Raw genomic sequence first — 20,257 nt, forward strand, 5'->3', positions numbered from 1 at the left:
TAAAATACCTACATATAATCGTTTTATTTTTATCATTGTGTAAAGATATTTATCCTTACCAATAAGTGTACCAACTAACCGAGGACCGGTCTTGGTTTCATATTGGGAGCCAAAAGTTATAATAATCGAAAATAATATTTATCATATTATCTATTTATACTTTTTGGATTGACTACAAAATAATATAGAAATGTTAAAACTGAGCTCATTGTCGAGTTAAATATATTCAAATTACTACTGGTACTAATTTAACAAAATGATTTTATTCACAATTCTGTTACAGGTAAATCAAGCATGAGTCATATATTTTTGAAATTATAACCTATTAAAGTGCGATACAAAAAATATATACCATTTAAAAATATATCCAAGGCGTCATATTTAATATAGTTATAACGTTACAAAAAAGGCACCAACTACTACACATGAAAATATAAATTGCTCTTCTAAAGGAATTTTTATACGTAACATTTTTTAAAAATAATTATTTTTTTCTATAGTTTTAAATAGTTTGTTTCTATTATCACTGTAGGATGTTTTGGATAGGTAAATCGTAAAATAAATAACTAACATCAATATTTGTTGGAATTATAATTTCATTCATAATGTGCGACTGGAAAAATGTATTTGAGGAGCTTGTTGCTACCTTCAACTTTCATAAATTATATTTTACAATGAGACCAAAAATGCTTACAAAACCATCTGTTTGTTAAATGGTATAATAAAAATAGGCAAAAGGTCTACTTATCTGAACCAAGTACCTATGTATGGTCATAAAAGCGGGTACTTACTAGCAATAAAAATTATCGCATGTTAAATGTGTTTTTTGCAATATATATAATAAAATTGAAACTAAAATTCATTTTTATTGAAAGTATTCAACAATCGTAAGGTGGTATATCCCATTACTATATTCTTACCCTTTATATATATATATATATATATATATATATATATATATATATATATATATATATATATATATATATATTAATCGGGTTAAAACGTTCTTCGCCGTCTTCCGATTCCCAGTTTCCATTTTTCTCGATCTTCCCAAAGATCTACCAATCCTCTCTCTCGAATACCCTTCTCGATACCTTTCCTCCAGCTTAATCTTGGTCTTCCTCTTTTTCTTCTTCCTTGTGGTGCCCAATTTAAAATTTGTTTGGGTATGCGGTCTTCAGGCATTCTTTGGACATGTCCGTACCATCTTAACTGATTCACCCTAATGTCTTCCGTAATCGTATGTTGCACTTTCATGATCTCCCTGATTCTGTCGTTTCTTATTTTTTCCAGTCTTGATATTCCTGCCGCGCGTCTCCAATAATCCATTTCTGTGGCTTCAAGCATTTTGACTGTTTTTTCTTTTAGGGGCCAGATTTCACTACTATATGTTGTTATACTTTTTATTATGCTATTGTATATTCGATGTTTGTTTTCCTTGGATATTTGTTTGTCCCACAATACACTATTTAGTTGTCTTATTGCTTGTCATCCTTGGTTATTTCTTTGTGTTATTGCTTCATCTAATCTTCCATCATTAGTGATGATCATGCCTAGGTATTTGTATTTTGTACAATGACTTATTTTTTGTTGTGTTTCTTCAAGTATTAAATTTTGTTGTTCTCCTCCAATACACATATATTCCGTTTTACTAAAATTTACTTCTAGACCCCATTTCCTGTATTCCTCTACTAGCTTTCTTGTCATATATTCTAAGTCTTCGTAGTCCTGTGCCAAGATTATTTGGTCATCTGCAAAACACAGGGTGTATAGTGTGGAATCGATTAGTGGGATGCCCATGTTCTTACATTTCCTTTTCCAGTGTGCTAGTGCGTGTTCCAGGTATATCTTGAAGAGTGTGGGCGACAGACAGCATCCTTGTTTTAACCCCTTATTGATGGAGAATCCTTTTGAGACCTTGTTTCCTATTTTTACTTGTGATTTACTGTTTTCATAAAGCTTTTGTACTGCTTTTATTAGGGCCGCATTTATATTTGTTCTTTCCAAGGCATCCCATAGTTTTGTTTGCGGTACGCTGTCATATGCTTTTTTAAGGTCAACATACAAAAGGTGGAGTTCTTGATTTTTGGCGGTTTTCTTATCAATTATTTGCGAAATCGTAAATAAATGATCAATAGTCGACCTCCCCGCTCTGAAGCCTGCCTGTTCTTCTGCCTCCATGTTGCAATATTCCTGTTCGATTTTATTTTTTATGATTTTTCCATAAATTCTGGATATTGTACACAACACTGTAAGTCCCCGGTAGTTGTCGCAATTTTCTCTGCCCCCTTTTTTATATACGGTAGTCATATAAGATGTTTTCCACTCTTGGGGTAGCGCTTCACCATTTATACACTTCTGGAAAAGCATTTGTAGATGAGAAAAAAGTTTTTCAGTGCCATTTTTAATTAACTCTGGTGCTATTTGATTAATATATACGAGGACAAAAATGAACAATAGACAAAAATGATGATTATATTATGGAGGGTCATTACATTGGTTAAAAAAGTTCTTTTTTATATCGAAAACACCAGGTAATGTTTAAAGTAAAGCTCTTAGTACATTTTTTGACAAAATCAAAACGAGTATCTACGACAAAAACGTATTTATGAATAATCATTGGTGATGTTAGTTATTCGAGATAAAAGTATGCTATATTGCTTAAATTGACTAATATTTTATTATTAGTCATATTATTTCATTCAAACATTCTATGCTGGATAAAACAAAAGCATAATTTTCATATATAACTTGAGAATGGAGGAAATTATAATTTTCTCCCTAATTGTTACTATTTTGTCAATCTGTTATGGCATAGAATATAGTATTATAACCATATTATAATATGTGATAAAAGAAATAGTCTATATACATTTCAACAGGTGAAATTTTTGCCTCATTGACAGGATAATTTCTAAATATAAACACACAGACACACTACCTTATTATTATGTGCTTAGTTCGTAAACATAAAAAAATAACAAAAAATACTATTTCAATTTTTGTGAAATATTAAAGTTCAGTCCTCTGTATTCGGTTAGTTGTGTTTATGTATATGTTTGAAATATTTTTAAAAATGTTTCAGTCTACTCTGTTTGTCTTTACTATAAAGGTAGCTTCTAAGTTTAAATTAAGGTATGATTCAAGTACTTTTGATAAGTTTATAAGATTGAATGGATTGAATGGATTTGGTAAATCATTGTACTGGTATAATATGAAATGCGACCATGATACAAATAAACTCATTATCAGAAAAAACTATTGGAAGAATTATCTTTTATTTGACGATAATTAAATACCTACTTATGTTTAGTATTGAACATTTGTAAACAGTCATTCATTCACATTCACTATTTTTTATTCCTTTATGAAAAATAATTGTCTTAAGAATAACTCACCAGAGTGTATGATCCATTTTTGACATCTGGTAGGGTTATTCAAAGGAAATCTGTACATTTTAATTGTAGGATCTGATCTCTTACTTAGTCCACACTTGAAATAAACACACTTATTTCCAGCCATTTCAAAAAAATTGTAAAGAAGAAGTGATTATTTGTTATATAAATACATTTTAGTAAGTAGTTCGCTAAATATACATTTTCTTTTTCGAAATAAGCTGTAGCATTTATACATTCAGCGCCTCTTATAATTTGAATATATTAACTAAGAGAGTAGTGATGTATATTAATTGTAATAATATCCAGTTACCTTAAAAATGAAATATATATCCAAGTTCAAAGATTCTCAAATAAAAAACTAATCCAAATGCACAACCAAAGAAAATCAACAATAACATAACGAACACAATACAATAATGAACTCAAATTGCAACTTGGCTATAGGCACCCAAAATAAGAAACTTTACAACACAGATTAAGTGTTGAATATAATATTTTAAATAATTTTGGTGCCATCTGTTATTGGGGTAATTCGGCAACCAAAGCTAAGAAAATACGTAATTCAAGCTACGATGTACAGTAAAAAAAGACGTGCTATGGACGCAAACTCTCCACTGCCATCTAATGGTGGCGTCCACCTCGTCAAATGATATCCTCATAAGGTTAACCTAGAGAGTGGCTTCGAATTGAACTAGCGATAAAAAATTCGGGTTTTTCAGCGAGTTTTAACCGCATCGTGATAATTTTTTTTATTAAATAGGGGTAGAATTTGAAAATAATTGTAATGACATAGATAAAATTAGCCTCAACTTGCAAACTTAAAGAACAATCGTGTATTAACAAATTTGTTGGCATTTTCCGACTAAATAATCTCTGCCGAGGGTTTATTGTCATCCAAAACTTCTGCCATTTCACACAGTTCTTAGTTAAGGGCTGAAGAATATTGGGAAAAAAATTGGGCGCGGGAACCGTATCTATTTTTCGGGGAGGTTTTCCGACACTTTTCAATCGCCTCTGCCAAGGGTTTTTTGTACGAAGAAACCTCTGCCACTGCTTTAGCGCTGTTAGTTAAAACCTTAAGAACATTTCTAAACAATTTTTACGTCGAAACCGTTCCGTTTTAGGCGGGGAGCCGGTAACACTGAAAGTCCCGTCATAGCGGAATCAAAAAATTTTTATTTAAATAAATAGAACGTAAGTATAGGAATAGATTAAGCTCGGTATGCGTGGATTCCTATTGCCGAAACAATGTGAAAAAAAAATTATTAAAAAAATAGAAAAATGTTTTACTGTCATCGCGGATATTAATTTTTTTTTTTGTATTCGACAGTAAATTTTATTGGCTTTTAGAAAAAAATCACGCAAACCACTTTTTCTTGCCGGAAGGGTCTGGCATACCCACTTGAAGTGTGTGATGAGGGCTAAAATTTCTCCACCATGCCGGAAACTTTTTTTTTTTTATTTTATTCATTTTTATGTAATTTTTAAAAATAGCTTGGTATGCGCGCTCAAAAACTGCCGGAAAAATCCCGCATACCATTTTGAAGTGCATAAACTATATTAGCATCTACTCCAAAATGTACGATGTTCAATATATTTATTTTGGAGTAAATGCTTTTTGTCGAATTACCGTTGTTACATAATTATTATGATCTCGCATATTACATCAATAATAATTATGTTTCTTGTGAAATTTTTCTTGTTGTTGAATGTTTTTTTACATAAATAATATAGTTTAGTACAGGAGAGTCTCCATGGTTTCTATGTATATATTTATTACTTTTCTCTAGTTCAGGTAAGGTTGTCTTTGGGCATTTCAGAAGGTACAAGCTATTCTGTCCCTTCAGTTTGCTTCACCTTCAAGTGTCGAATGTTTCGTCATTTCGTTTTCTATTTTGGATAGAAGTGTTGCATTTTTATATTTTTAAATATTATCAACTCATATTGTTTTCTTTTGTACTGTGTCGTAGTGACAATTAATTCAGTGTGTTGTAGTTTGTGGTGAAACATTTATATATTTGTGTCAAATTTTTCTATTTCCTTATTGTAATTGCAAATGCAGAGTTTTATTTGCAATACATCTACTAAGGAGAAGATTATTCCGTTCTCCTCGAAAGAAGAATCTTTCGAAAAATGTCAAAGTGTGCTACGCTTCAGACGAATGAAAAACTTATGCGGATTTAAGTTTAAATTTGAATGATTTGAATGATAATGTATAATATAGACAAAAATAATGTTGATAGTGCAAGATTTGAATTATTTTTGAAATTTTTTGCAAGCACCAGTGACAAAGAAGAATTTTACAAAGGTCTTATAAATTTCAATTCTAGCAATATTCCTCCATGCTGGAAAACTCTGTCACAAAAAGTTTTACGCACCATATTTATAAATGCAATGTGGCAAAATGCCACTGAGCCAATTTGTATTTTATTTGAACCAACAGAATGTGGATGGCAACTGAATCAAGAAAATAAGTTGGAACCATTGTGGTATAAAGGCCCAGCAGCACCTTCAAAAGTTGAAGAAATTCTTAGTAGTCAATTAAATGAAGAAGAAAGTGAAGAATCAGAAAATGAAAACCGTTACGATATAGATGAAATTAATTTCGATGATTATAAATAAATATTCTAAGTTTAAGAATAAACTCCTGTCAATTTTTTCAATATTATTTTATTATTTCAATTTTATAAAATAAAAATTCTCCTATTATTCCTTAAATCATATTAATCCTCATATTCTTTTAAACCTAAGCAGAGAAAAAGACATCTTATTCGACAAAAAGCATTTACTCCAAAAATATTTTTAAAAATTACATAAAAATGAATAAAATAAAAAAAAAAGTTTCCGGCATGGTGGAGAAATTTTAGCCCTCATCACACACTTCAAGTGGGTATGCCAGACCCTTCCGGCAAGAAAAAGTGGTTTGCGTGATTTTTTTCTAAAAGCCAATAAAATTCACTGTCGAATACAAAAAAAAAAATTAATATCCGCGATGACGGTAAAACATTTTTCTATTTTTTTAATAATTTTTTTTTCATATTGTTTCGGCAATAGGAATCCACGCATACCGAGCTTAATCTATTCCTATACTTACGTTCTATTTATTTAAATAAAAATTTTTTGATTCCGCTATGACGGGACTTTCAGTGTTACCGGCTCCTGGACTATTTTTTGTCGCAAGTTTTTCATCGTGGAAAACCGGCTGTCATTTTCAGGCACAGACGTTTCGCACCGGCAGAGTAGCCATTTAATGATGTACTAGGGTTTTACTTGCAACTTTCAGGCTCTTATCTTTATATATTATCTTTATTCGTTTATATGTATTATAGTATTTATATAAATCTTTTAGAGATGATAATAATAATATACATTTTCTTAGTTGTCATTATTTTAAGAATGAAAAAACAAATAGAATGTGGTCCCATTGATACAGGAATCAATACCAATATCGCAAAAGAAAGAATGAATAAGTTTGATACATTGAGTTGAAAACGTAATTTTAGGTATTTAGTTCATTATATCAGATAAAAACCAAAAATGGATTTTAGTTGATTTTGTTTTTAAGGAGGTGTTAAATGTACTGGAATAAAACTATTGTTGAGTCGCGCGTTTCATAATTGCCATTTGGACTAAATGTTTTTTTTTTTAATTTGAACTTTATGGTAAAGTTGGAAATGTTTCACTTTAACAGATTAGTCTTTTTTAGCGTCAAACGTCAAATGCAAACTTCGATTATGTTTATGTTTCAATTCTAAGCTTCCGCAGGGATCTTTTTAGTAAGTTTTAAAAAATAGAAGGTTCACGGTACAACCGCTAGATAAAGTGCTACATTAATTCGAACTCTAGCTCATCCGAAGAGGAAAAATCATTGTCCGAAAACGTAAAATATATCGACATAGAAATAATTATTTGGAAACATACGACATGGATTTTTTGGAAAGATTTTAAATAACTGAGCCCACATTTAGTGTAATATTGTTTTATATTATTTTAGTATTTCCTAAAAGTGAAGATAAGGTTTTTGAGTTATAAAACCAGGTTTTATTTTGAATATAAAATAAAACCTAGACCCAGAATATTAAATTATTGTAAGTAGTTAGTTCTTTCTGATCCTTAACAATGTAAAGATATACTTCCAGAATTCTAGTTTAAATAAGACAATCTTCCAATTATTAACATCTTTAATTATTTTCACAAGAACGCCGTTATCAAGGAACGTATTGGTAAATTAGTGTATTCTCTCATAGACGTATCTGGAAAAAAAACGTTGGTAATTGGCATGTTAAATGTTTCAAGCATTATTGTGGTTCTGAATATATGTTATCTTCTACATACTTATTCCCTTTCTTATCTTATGTGATATATGTATATTGATTATATATTGTTTTACTGCGACAGTTCATAGTGAACTATTATATTGAATTGCCTGCTTTCAAATGCTTTGAATAAATTTGTTGACTTTTGGAATGAAGTCGGAGTTTGGGCTAGTGGCAGGTTCAAGAAGCCAATCTTCGGCTTGCAATGGCAGGACGCAGGACTAACTCCCCTGCTACCCTTTCTTTTTTGTTTGTTTCTTATTCTCCTACCATGCATCATAGACAGTTACATGAAGGGCTGTTTGCATGGTACTTCACCACAAACTACAAACGTGTAGTTTGGAATCATTTAGTATGAAATCATGATTGTAGTTTTCACTTTTGGTCTCTTTGAATATGAGATTTAGGTATCATAAATTAGTAGATTATGTATAAAAGATTTTCACTCTGATCATTTTCTCAATTTTTTTTGTTGCAAAATCTAATTTATGTCCACCCCTTTAAATTATGAATAAATCATTCTAACTTGTGCAAACAGCTGATCGTTCTCGTTTCTCCCTACTTATTTTCTTTCTTTCATTTCATACTATTTTTTTTTCAATTTGAAGAGGGGATGTGCAGCGTTTTATGGTTTTCTCTTTGTTTTATCTCAAGCTTTGTATTACATATTTATCTTATTTATTTAGAACCTACCTTTTATCAAACTCAAGTTATACTATATTTCTCTTCGAACTCATATACCAAAATATCTATCAACATTTTGAGCTCATTTTTCTAATAGTCTTATTCATTATCTATTATTTAATTTGCATTTCTGTCTTATTTACTTAATTTTACCTTATTTTTAATACGTTATAAAGTAAACTTTAGCTTGACAGCCATGTATATAACACAATTCCTAGATTTCACTATATTCCTTTTGGCTTTTAATAGCCTAATAATCCTTCTTTCTATTTCTAGTTTATTTACCGAATTTCCCTTTGAAAATAGTTTGAAACTGAACTATTCTCTCGAATTGTACATTTAAAAGATATTTATTTATATTCGAATGTCATTCAAACACCTGTTTGACTTTTAGTCTGTGTTGTTTGTTAGGCAAATTTCCGCGACATGTCTGGGTACATGTCTGACTTCACTCTAGAGCAGAGGTGGGGAACCTTTTTACAATTAGAGGCCACATTTAAATTAGGCAGCAATAAGAGAGGCCGCATAAGCTGATTGACCTAAGAAAGTGACTTTTGTGAAATTATTATAGTTTTTCTATACATTTAACAATTTATTGCATTATATAGAAAAAATAAAATATAATACTACAAAATTTTAAATACAATATACATATAAAATAATATAAAAATATTATAAAAAAATACAATAAAAAATATTTTTTTATTCACTAAGTTAGTCACTTATTTGGCTTTGTTTTTTGTTTGACAGTATATTTGTATACATTTGGATCAAGCTTCATAACACACAGCTTTAATTGATTCTCTAAATGTGCATCTGTAATTTGCGTTCTTAAATGTTTTTATTTTTGACATAAGAGAAAATGTTGTCTCGCAACCGTGGGTACTTCCGAAGCAGGAAAGTAAACGGCGAGCATGTTCTCGAAGGCATGGATATTCAACAGCATTTTTCCAGATTTCTAAGGGATCCTTTTTAGCGTTAAAAAGGGATTTGATGATACTATCTTCCCCTAAATCAATTAACTCCATTTGTAGTTCTGCAGGAGCCTCGGATATATCTATTAAATGTGGTTCAAATGCCAGTTTCATAGCAGGAGTGTGCTCGTCAAAATCAGAAAATCTATTAGCAACTTGGGGGCGCTGAAAACTGTTTAAAAAATTAACATTGAGTGTCCAAGTCTGAAACGGATGGTCTGTGGGCCAGAGCCTCGCTCATGCGTGTTAGGGTCCGTTTCAGACTAATATTCTGACGTCATCTTACAATATGACATTGTCTTTGGCGGGATTTTTCGCGCAACTATCATGGCGTTGATGTACAATAGTTGTTTGAAACGAACTCTACCATTTTGTACTATGTGGCAAAGGGCCGCACAAGAACCTCGCGGAAGCCGCATGCGGCCTCGAGGCCGCAGGTTCCCCACCTATGCTCTAGAGTATAATAATTGTGCACTACCGGATTATTCATTTGTAGTTACTTTCATTCAATTCATTCCATTAATACACTCTTGTATATTTTCGTCTTAGTTACTTTATGGTAATCAGGTTTGCTCCATTGTAATATCTTCTCTTTTCAAATTAATACTCAGTTTTCTTCTGTGTGATGACACAATTTGATTGGTGCTCGCTAAGAAACGACTCTGAACTTTGGTCTGGTCATTTGTCATTTTTGGTGCACTTCCAAATATTGGTCACTTCATTGGAGGAGGAATGAAAAAGGTTCTTGCCTCGTATCTTCATTTTTCAAAATTTGTTTTTTAACAAAATCATCTCCATCCATTTATGGTTGGATGATGGTTTAACACTATCAGGCGCGTGTCGCACAAAGTACACCGTCCCTTTCGACCTTGATTATTCTTTTTGTAATAGCTGTAATTTATTTTTCGATGACAATTTCAATATTGTGACTCATAACAAGGTATCAAATGTTAATAAACGTACTTATAAATAAAGGGAAGATAAATAAGAACTAGTTTTCGTTATAAAACTACATTTATTTTCAAACCAATATTTTTTCTAGTCAAATCATCTAAACGTATATTATAAGACATGAAATAGAAAATAAAAATTCTATATAGCTAATGTTTGGGAAATCGGGTTCCGCCAGAAGCAAACATACGAACTTAACAGAAGAAACGGAAACTATTTAATTGCATCTATTGAAGATTACAATGACTGACAAACTTTTTGACTAAATTTTTTTTTATATATCAAATTGGACAAGACATGAGGTTACTACGACGCGATTAAAGCAACAACAACAACAACCACTTACTTCACTATACCGACTACAACCATGACAGACACTAATTCCACAACATTCTCCCACCTTGAGGAGAATAGCGACTCAACTATCAAACTGAATTCAAGGACATCTAAATTTCTCACAAAAACTGCACTTAAAAGCGACTTCAAACTTTGAGAAACTGAAACACTTGAACTAAAAATAACACACGGAACTAGGAGAAACGACTTGGAACCTTCACCTTCCTTCCACATCTGGTTTCCACATGATGAACCTTCTTCAGATTTAATAGGATGAGCTTCTTGGATTTGGGGTGGTGAAGCGACGACCTTGACTTGTGAATCAACTGGAGAACCGCTGGTAGCTGAACCACCAGAATCACTTTCTGGTTCGACTTCAGCTAGAAGCTGGCCTTGATCCATTTCTTCTTCGAGAGGAATTTCCAAGGGAAAAACTCGCTGGACAGGATGCGTCAGTTGGCCATCCTGCGTTCGAATCTTGACAGCTCGGCACCGACCGTTAACAGCAAGAATCAGTTCTTCAACCACTGCCATCGGCCAATGCATCCGCTTCTGATTGTCAGCGCCAATGAGGATTATTTCTCCCACCTTCTGCTCTCACGGATTCTTCAAATTGCTGGCAGTCATGAACATCTGGCCCAAGTATTCAGACCGGAAACGCTGCTTTAGGTTGTCTCTGATCTCTTGGCGACGTCTAACTCTTTTGTGTAGACTCTTCGCATCAACTTCGTCTAAGTCAGGGACACCCATTTCTTGAATATCTCCAATGAACATTTGAGGAGTAATAGGCACCGGATCATTCGATGTATAGGTGATGGGGCGAGATTTGATATAAGCAGTACACTCACTGATCACGGTGTTCAACTCTTCAAAAGTGAGTGAAGCCCGTCCCAGAATTTTGTGAAGAGGAACTTTCAAAATTCCTATTAAGCGTTCCCAGAACCCGCCCCACCATGTTGCTGTGGGTGGGTTGAAGCGCCATTCAATTTGGTTCACCAAACCGCGGGACGCTACTCTCTGCCAATCAATTCCATCGAGAGCATTTTTGAACCCCTTATAGTTTGTACCATTGTCACTGTACATAAAGGAAGGTCTGCCCCAACGCGCGATGAAACGTCGAAACGCCATGATGAAGGCTTCCGTTGACATGGCAGTAACCAATTCCAAATGTATGGCACGATAAACAGCACAGGTGAATATGCATACCCAAACCTTGTCTCCATTTTTAAGGTAGAGTGGACCAGCAAAATCCGTGCCACTGATTTCGAACACACGAGCGTCCCTTACCGGATTCTCCGGGAGCGGTGGAGACTCGACTTCCAATGCCTTGGTCCTATAACGCCTGCATATCACACATGCAGACACAATTCTTCTCACAGCTTGCCTCTCTCTAACGATCCAGAATCTTTCTCTTAGAAGGTTCAGAAGACCTTGCCCTCCAATGTGTCCATTCTGCGTGTGTAAGTCGTGGATCAATCTGTCAACAATGACATGCTGGAAAGGAAGAATAGAGTCTTCAGGGTCTTTTCTCGCCCAAATACGGGTTCTCAAACGCATAAGTCCGACTTTATCTTTGTGTGGCTTCAAATTATTGAGCTGTTTATCACCTAGTCCTTCAAAAGCTTCATCCTGTATCGATTTCAGAACCACTTTTTCAGCTCTTGCGATTTCCGACAAAGACAGCTCTCCAGAGCGCTTCTCCTTCTTTGAATATTTGTTCCACACAAACCATCCATGCAACCATTCGAACGATCCGGTTATAAGAAGAAAACTATCGGGCTAATCTTTCGCAGCAAAACACGCCTGGTTCTTGAGATAAAGCTGAAATCAAAGGCGTTTTTCTCCTTTCCATTTGAACTTCATTTTCATCAGGAGGGACATCGCAGTTAGGCCATTCAGAACGCGGCCCGCACAACCATCTCGGCCCCTCCCACCATTTGGAGTCAAGAAGTTCTTCAAGAAAACAACCCCGGCTAGGGAGATCTGCTGGGTTCATCGCCCACATGTTTCCACGTATCAGGATCAGTCATAGAACGAATTTCCTTAACCCTGTTGAACACAAATACTCCCCAAGGTTCCTCATTCTTGATTCAACACAGAGCCGTGGAAGAATCTGACCAAAAATGGCACTTTACATCGCCAATCTCTTTTACAATGCCATTCGCGCCCCTATTGTTGCAGAAGCTCTAGACGAGGAATTGTAGGTCTCTTAACATGGGCAACACGAACTTTCGCTCCTACCATTATCACAGATACCGTGTCAGCTGTTTCAACTCACAAAAATGAGACGGTGGCATAAGCGACCTGACTTGCGTCATAAAATGTGTGTAGAGACACATTACCAACGGTCAATTTCAACCACCGAGGGACTTCGATTTGATTCAAGGCATCAGCTTGACTCATCCACTTACGGAACGTTGCCTGGCTTTGCTCATTAAAAGGGGTATCCCAGTTCCCAGCCTCACCCCAACTTTCTTGAACCAACAACCTCGGTATCAAAATGGCGGGTGCACATACACCGAGCGGGTCGAAAATACGGTGTGCTGCTAACATCACTGTTTGTCGCGAGATGGCATCACTTTCCAAAGGTTTGGGAGGGTTTAACCTGAGAATATCCTCCTTTTTGTTCCACAGAAGTCCAAGAACGGGGAAACTGGTGTGAGCAGCACAATCGGGGTCGCTCCATTCCCATCCACGAAGATCAAAGCATGCTTTCATAAAAATTTCCCTGGCTTGCGACATGAAGTTCAAAAGTTCCTTCTCATCATCAACCGAAGTCACACAGTTATCAACGTACAAGCATTTGCGCAACTGTGAGATGACAGATCAGTCATAAGGAACCTCTTTTGAAGCCACTTTTTCCTCACACCTTAAGAGATGATGGTCAATAACAGCCCCTAGCAAATAGGGGCTACTGCTCACCCCAAATACCACCCTCCTGTGACGGTAGATTTTCATCTGTCTGGCCTCGTCCTTCCTATGGAACCTCAAGCTATCACGATCCTTTTCCGAAACAGAAATCTGTAAGAAGGCTTTTCTTATGTCTGAATCAGTCTGAATCGTAGAAGTATCGATGGGATTAACTCTACATAACTGTCCCCTTCTTCTAGGCACATATTCAGGCTAGGCTTGTCTTTCTCTTTGGACGAGGCGTCGAAAACAGGACGAATTCGGGTGGTACTGGCTTCCTTAACCACGGCTCGGTGAGGCAAATATGTCCGAAATCCCACTTATCAAGCTGTACCTCTTCAATAATTTCATCTTTCAGCCATTCTTGCAACATCGCTTCATATTCTTTCACCAAATGACCGTTACGTAACTTGGCTAGGGCGTGAAAAATCTGTTCCGAGTCAAGAACTTCAAAGTTGCCGGAAAACGCACTCATCAAACTTTGCAGACGGACCTTATAGCATTGATGCGTCTTGGGTTCAGTCTTGCTCCCACCAAACAATGCATGAACCAAGTTCTCAGTGCGGATCGGCTCATAGCGCATTCTGGTAACCAGCGCTTGAGCTATATAACTTCTTTGAGAACCTGTGTCAATCAACAACCTGGTGGTGACAGGATTTTCTCCTTTCAAACGAACCCTCAACGTTTGCATCAACATTGGTGCACTCTGGATACTAGCATAGTTGTGCTCTACATCGTTTTCTTTCTTAGCTGCCTTACTAGTTTCAGTAGACGTTGAATTCCGGTTACGAGGAATTGGGCACATCACAGTAACATGAGGTTCAGCACAAACTAAGCAACACAGATTTTCCTTACAGGGCCGTTTTCCGTGGAATTTTTTCAGACACTTAAAACAGCGGCTTTTAGCTTTGAGGAGCTTAATTTTCTCCTCTTTGCTCTAGTCCCTCGCCTCTGAACACAATTCGGTATTGTGAGAATTCTTGCAAAAAATGCAACTGACATCTTTAGTGCCTTCAGTGGACTCAATATCTACTAGGTCAGCAGCTGTGGTGTACTTTCCAGTCGAGGACTTGACATTCCCAGCACTGCTCTTTGGTGCAGCGCCCTTTTCCTTAGGGACAGAAAACGTGCGCCTAGCTAGCAGAAACTGCTTTCAACCTCTCTCTTCAGTAAATCTCGCAACTTGACCATTTCATCTGCAGCCTCAAAAAGGGATCCATCAGTGCCGCACGCAAGAAAAAGCCTATCAGCCTTGTCGGTAAGATTAATGAAAGCAACAGTTACCTCCTCGTCGATTGCCTCAGGTTTTCCAAAGGTTTCTTCACAACCATTCGCGGCAATCGTGAAGAATCTTCTAAGTTGCGTTCGTTCCGCTCACAGACGTTCCATAGTTCCAAACTGCTATAACAAAATGACGTCGACGAATTGGCTACGATTTACTTTTATTTTTCTAAAAATTAGTAAAATACATTGAAAATATTCCTACTATTTGGAAGAAAGTTTATAACTGAAAGCATCAGAAGGACCAGCCAATTATACCTGTTTTAGAAAGGTTGAAGCTAAAAATAGAACCCCCTTAGAACGTTATCCCTTAAACAATAAGGACAAACCATTCAAAAAGACGAAAACGGTATACTTTGTACACCGGCGCGCCTGCTGAAGGGTTAAATAATTTCTTTCACTGGATTATGAGAACGTGCGTTAATATTATTTCTCTGAATCCGAATATGTCTTGTTGTGATTGGAACCTCATGTACCCGCTATAAGGTAAAGACATTTTTTCTTTGTTTTGTTTCATGCCTAAGCGAAATTTGTATGATTATTTAGGGTCCACTATGTTGCCGTGATTCATCCAGTCTGGAGACACCTTTGAGAGAATCACAGTAGTACCAAGGGACATGGACTAAGGTCAGTATTAAAGTATTAACCGTTACGTTTTGAAAGACCTATCTCTGCCTTGTATCTAGACCATGAATCCATTAATTTATCTTACCTTGTAAACCATCGTTATCTTTTATCTTGTATATTTTGAATATGTATAAAAATTAATTGATTTTACCTTAACATTTTTAAAATCCATAGATTAATCAATCAAAATTCTCTCTTTTCTTCACAGATTTATCTTATTTAAATGTTCATTATATCACACCTTACCTCAAATTGAAATATAATCTCCCTTCTCTTGAGTTAAATTCATCTTTCTATTTTTGTCTTGAATTTAACTATTTTGAGTTTAGAGATTTATTACAATGAAATAGAATTTGCATTATCTTGCGATATTCAGAATTACAACTTGATCTTGACTTTTCTTAACTTAATAGAGTGGTTATGACCTAGTATATTTTGTCTTGCTTTATTTAAGGATTTTCAAACTTGAAATTTAAATCCGAATTTTTATCTTTTCTAAACTTGAATTTCTTTTGTTCAAATTTGTGAATAATTTGGTATAATGATTTCGTAAATAGAATTTATTTTACCTCATAATCAACTGACTTGATTATGTCTTAACTAACTGTTCAATATTTAAGATCTGAAGTTTGATTTCAATTTTTTTATCTTGTCGTGATATTAATATTAATTTCCTTGATATTATTTTATGATTGTACATATCAAATTTTCTTAATCAAATTGGAATTAATAATGATTTATATTCTTAATTACTTAACTTATGAATTCACTTATACCTTTCGTGAACTTGTACGGCCCTATAACTTACCCTATTATATTTGCTAGCATGTTACTGCCCCTGAATTCAGCTCATTCCATGTGCATGTAAATATTCCCCTTTTTATTTTATTTGAAAAATACTGTTAATTCAACTTGATGACCATTGAAGCCTAGGGATTTTAACTTTAAAGTTTATTTGTAATTTATTTACTCATTTCAAAAAGGAATTTTGATTTAGTTACAATTATTTATAAACTTCATTATTTTTGATATGTTCGAGTGATTGTTAGACAAGCTAATTTTAGCTTAGCGTTCCCGCAAAGGAATTTGCTTATTTTTTTTATCAATAATGCTCTTGTTCTTTTGTTTAAACAAACAAACAGTGATTTATTCCATTTATTCCATTCCAATAAATTTTATTTATCATTATCCAACAGATATTTTCCTATCTAAAACTTTAGTGCTGCTAACATGTTAACATCGATTATATAAGTGAATGGTTTTCTGGATTTTAATTGTTCAGGGTAAATCATTATTTCTTTTTAATATTTAATAAAACCAGTGGCGCCCCAAATCAAAACCTTCTCCTGATAAGCTTAGACCCACACCTTTATACTGCTCATACCGATCTAGCTAGGGTGAGTTTTTTGTATTCCGATATAAAGTTCACGACAGTACTCCGCCTACTTTCTGAAATGAGTGAGTTCGTATTGGGGTAATTCAATGAAAGTATTTGAGTAATAATTTCCTCTTTTCCTTGCAGTTGTGTTCTAAAGAGAGGGATGTTCTCAAGTTTTCTGTTCTTTTCTTTATAAAATTATTCATAAATTTTAACCTTTTTTGGATCATTATACCTGGTTCACATTTGGAGTCCAATTAACTAAACTGTTCCTCTTTTTCAACTATGAATGTTAACTCTTCCTCACGTGCATCTAAAAAGGAATATTTTCAGATAAACCCACTAACTTACTACGATTTGAAACCTGAAATAATTTCATACTTGATTTTGAAGATGTTGTTTCCCTGGAAATCGCAATCAAAGTTTGAATCAATATCAATCATTCGACAAGTTGTTATATCTTGGACACCAGTGTCAATATCATCTTTTTAAAAATTTCGAAAGGTTCTCATACCTTTTATAAAACAATAAATAGTAATAAAAAAATTGGGTAATTTTAAATTTTCGAGTTTCTTATAACTAAAATAAGCACACCTAAAAATTGAAAATATTATAAATTTATCCATGGAAAAATCTAGATAAAAACATAAATAACTTTCCCTCTTACTAAGATTACAATAAATAAAACAAATAATAAATATTAACAATAACGTTTGTTTACAATCGGTTTAGTTTGACGGGCTAAAGGTTAGGTTGCTAAAAAAATAAGTAATTTTTGGAGACATTCAATACGAAACATATTGAAAAAATCAAATAAGCATATTATTTCATTATTGTACTAGAATTGAGTAAACTCAATAACTTTCTGCTAAAATTAGCAATAATATAAAATTAATGTATTCACAAATTACCCCAAATTGCGATCCTAAACTGAAATATTTCCCTAGCTTCTAATAATTTTACTAACTTGCCATTAACAATGTTAACAATTTAATTTCATTGTATTATGTAAGAGAGATATTGTTGTCTTAGATTGGAGCTCATTATATACTTCATGATTAATTATCTTCGTAATATATACCCTAGAAACTATATCGTTCATTTTTAATAAAACTCTCAACAAATCCCTCTATTTCTATCCGAGTGGAAAAATTAACTAGTTATTCTCATTGTCTTGAATGGTTTCTTCGTCATCCAAATTACCATTTCATTATTTAAAAAATTCGTTCCAACTACTGAGCTACACTATTGTTCTTACACAACATCAACAAAGTGTCATCGGATTAAGTTCATCTAGTGAAAATCAGGACATAGCTCATATATTTTACAATTGTTTATCAAATAGTTCTATCCATAATTTGTTCAATCTTTCGAAATAGCGTTTATGGTTCCTTTCTCGTTAATTGAATTTCCAAACAGTTGAAATTTTCAGTACATTTCTACATTTTCAAGTGCCTCAAACATTCTGTTATATTACTAAATCCGGGCCGATTAAACTTAATAGCTGAGTCCTTTGTAGCCTTTAGAAGAAGTAAAGGCTCCGAATCGCCATTTTCATATGCTTTCCGTTTACACAGTGGGAAAGGTGTTTGATACAATAAAAATTATAATGGTAAGTTTTTGGGAGAAGCAATTAAATTCAATTTTTGCATATTAAACTGTTTTTGTGAGCAAAAATTCTATCAAAGCTACTTACTAACTCTTTCCTTCAATGTTGATATGTACCGTTACTCAAGTTATCAATAATTTAAAAGTATATTTTATCTTCAATTTTGGATATGCGAATAGAGAACATGAATATTTATGTATGTGAAGTCATTTTTCACAAATTGATATTATGCAATAACCAAGTCCACATTTCATGTAATAACGGAGGTGTTCAATTTGAATTTTGTAATTAATTATGGTACCTATATAATAATGTACAGTGACCTTCATATTTTGCGTAAGCATAATCAGAATCCAAAGTATTCAATCCAGAAAGAATCCTTCAGCATTAAGTTGAATATGACACTATTACAATTTTTTTGATAAATTTTTTTATAGGTTGATTTGAAATATCTACTTACTTTTCTCAGTCCACCAGAATCTCCTAATTAAGAAAAAGTAATTATTTTCTTGAAATATTTTATAATTATCAAGAATCTTTTATATTCGCAAACACATAGTTGTGAATTTTTCTGTTGTTGATACCTTTTGTAAGAAATAATACACTTGTGTGGATTTGTATATATATAATTAAATTGTCTTGCCCTCTAATTTATTTACTAAGGAAATTTTAAACATTTCAATATTCCTTTCAAGAACTAGGGAACTAATTTTATCAATGTTTTCTTTTACTAATGAATATAGTATTGACTGAAGAGTATGATCTAAAACTGTCTAATCAGATTAGTGAGCTTAGTTCATGCCCTTTTCATCTTGAATTTTTTTCAACAAATAATTTGATGATTCTATTTTTTTACTTGATACATCACAACTTCCACACAAACATAAACATAATATATCCACATTTTGGGTTACTCAACTGAGAAAGTTGTATTTAGGGGTTTAAAATACAAAAGTGATTCAATATTCCTTGGTTTATGATAGAAGTGATGGCTTGACATTAATTTCTCAACCAAGATATGATTTCCATTAAAATGCAATTGATAAAAAAGAAGTTTAGTGGCAACAAGTCCTTGTTCTTTGTAAGGATCGGTATAACTTGGAGATATTACTAATCACATGATCGTGATCTGTTCAAGTAGTGTCCTTTTATTCAATGTATAGTAAGAAGTGTGACAACAAGGGAACGGAACCATTTTGATGGAATTTTTAGAAAAAACAGCAAAAAATTTTATTCCTCTCGCCAATTGAATGTAGATAGATTCAGTGATGTCAACCATATAAAAGGTAATGATTTTAATTTTTTAAAAATAGGTACTAATTTAATCTTAAGCTTCGTAACTATATTAAACTATTTGCAAAATAGAGATAATCTTTGAATGATTACTAAAATGTTGGCTTATTGGATATTTTATTAGTATTACAAGCCTTGCAATTTTTTGTAACAATAATTTCAGAATATTTTGTTGTTTCTCTGTGAAGTAATATTTAAAAATTAAATAATTGAATTAAGAAATTGAAATGATAGGTTTTTGGAAGAATTTACTAGAAAATTGTTTGAGAAACACAGTAAGTAAATTTTTAAAACATACTGAAAAACTAAAATACAAATGCAAAATAATTTTAGTAATGATTTAATTTAAAAGCAGAATCTTCATTTACTGAAGAAAAGAAATGTTTCTCATACTCATGTGGTATGGGTCAGTTGACCCGTCACGTTTGAGACTGATCTTGTCTTACAGCGCCACTTGTTTGACATAACTGTCTTCGAGTCGGGTGGTGACAGTACGA

The 20,257-nt window shown here is 33.4% G+C and overlaps 1 protein-coding gene across 1 annotated transcript; it reads right to left on the minus strand.

Annotated features, from left to right (window-relative positions):
- Positions 1 to 11,259: 11,259 nt before the first annotated feature.
- LOC130893001 (uncharacterized) lies at positions 11,260 to 12,219 on the minus strand. The gene has a single exon (XM_057798763.1). The coding sequence runs from the start codon at positions 12,217 to 12,219 to the stop codon at positions 11,260 to 11,262; it is 960 nt and encodes a 319-aa protein (XP_057654746.1).
- Between the last annotated feature and the right edge of the window lie 8,038 nt (positions 12,220 to 20,257).

The sequence above is a fragment of the Diorhabda carinulata genome, chromosome 4, assembly GCF_026250575.1.
Source record: "Diorhabda carinulata isolate Delta chromosome 4, icDioCari1.1, whole genome shotgun sequence".
Taxonomy (NCBI): Eukaryota; Metazoa; Arthropoda; class Insecta; order Coleoptera; family Chrysomelidae; genus Diorhabda; species Diorhabda carinulata.

Excerpts from the sequence above, each read along its gene's own strand:
- LOC130893001 (XM_057798763.1), bottom strand. The coding sequence starts at position 12,219 with ATGCGTTTGAGAACCCGTATTTGGGCGAGAAAAGACCCTGAAGACTCT.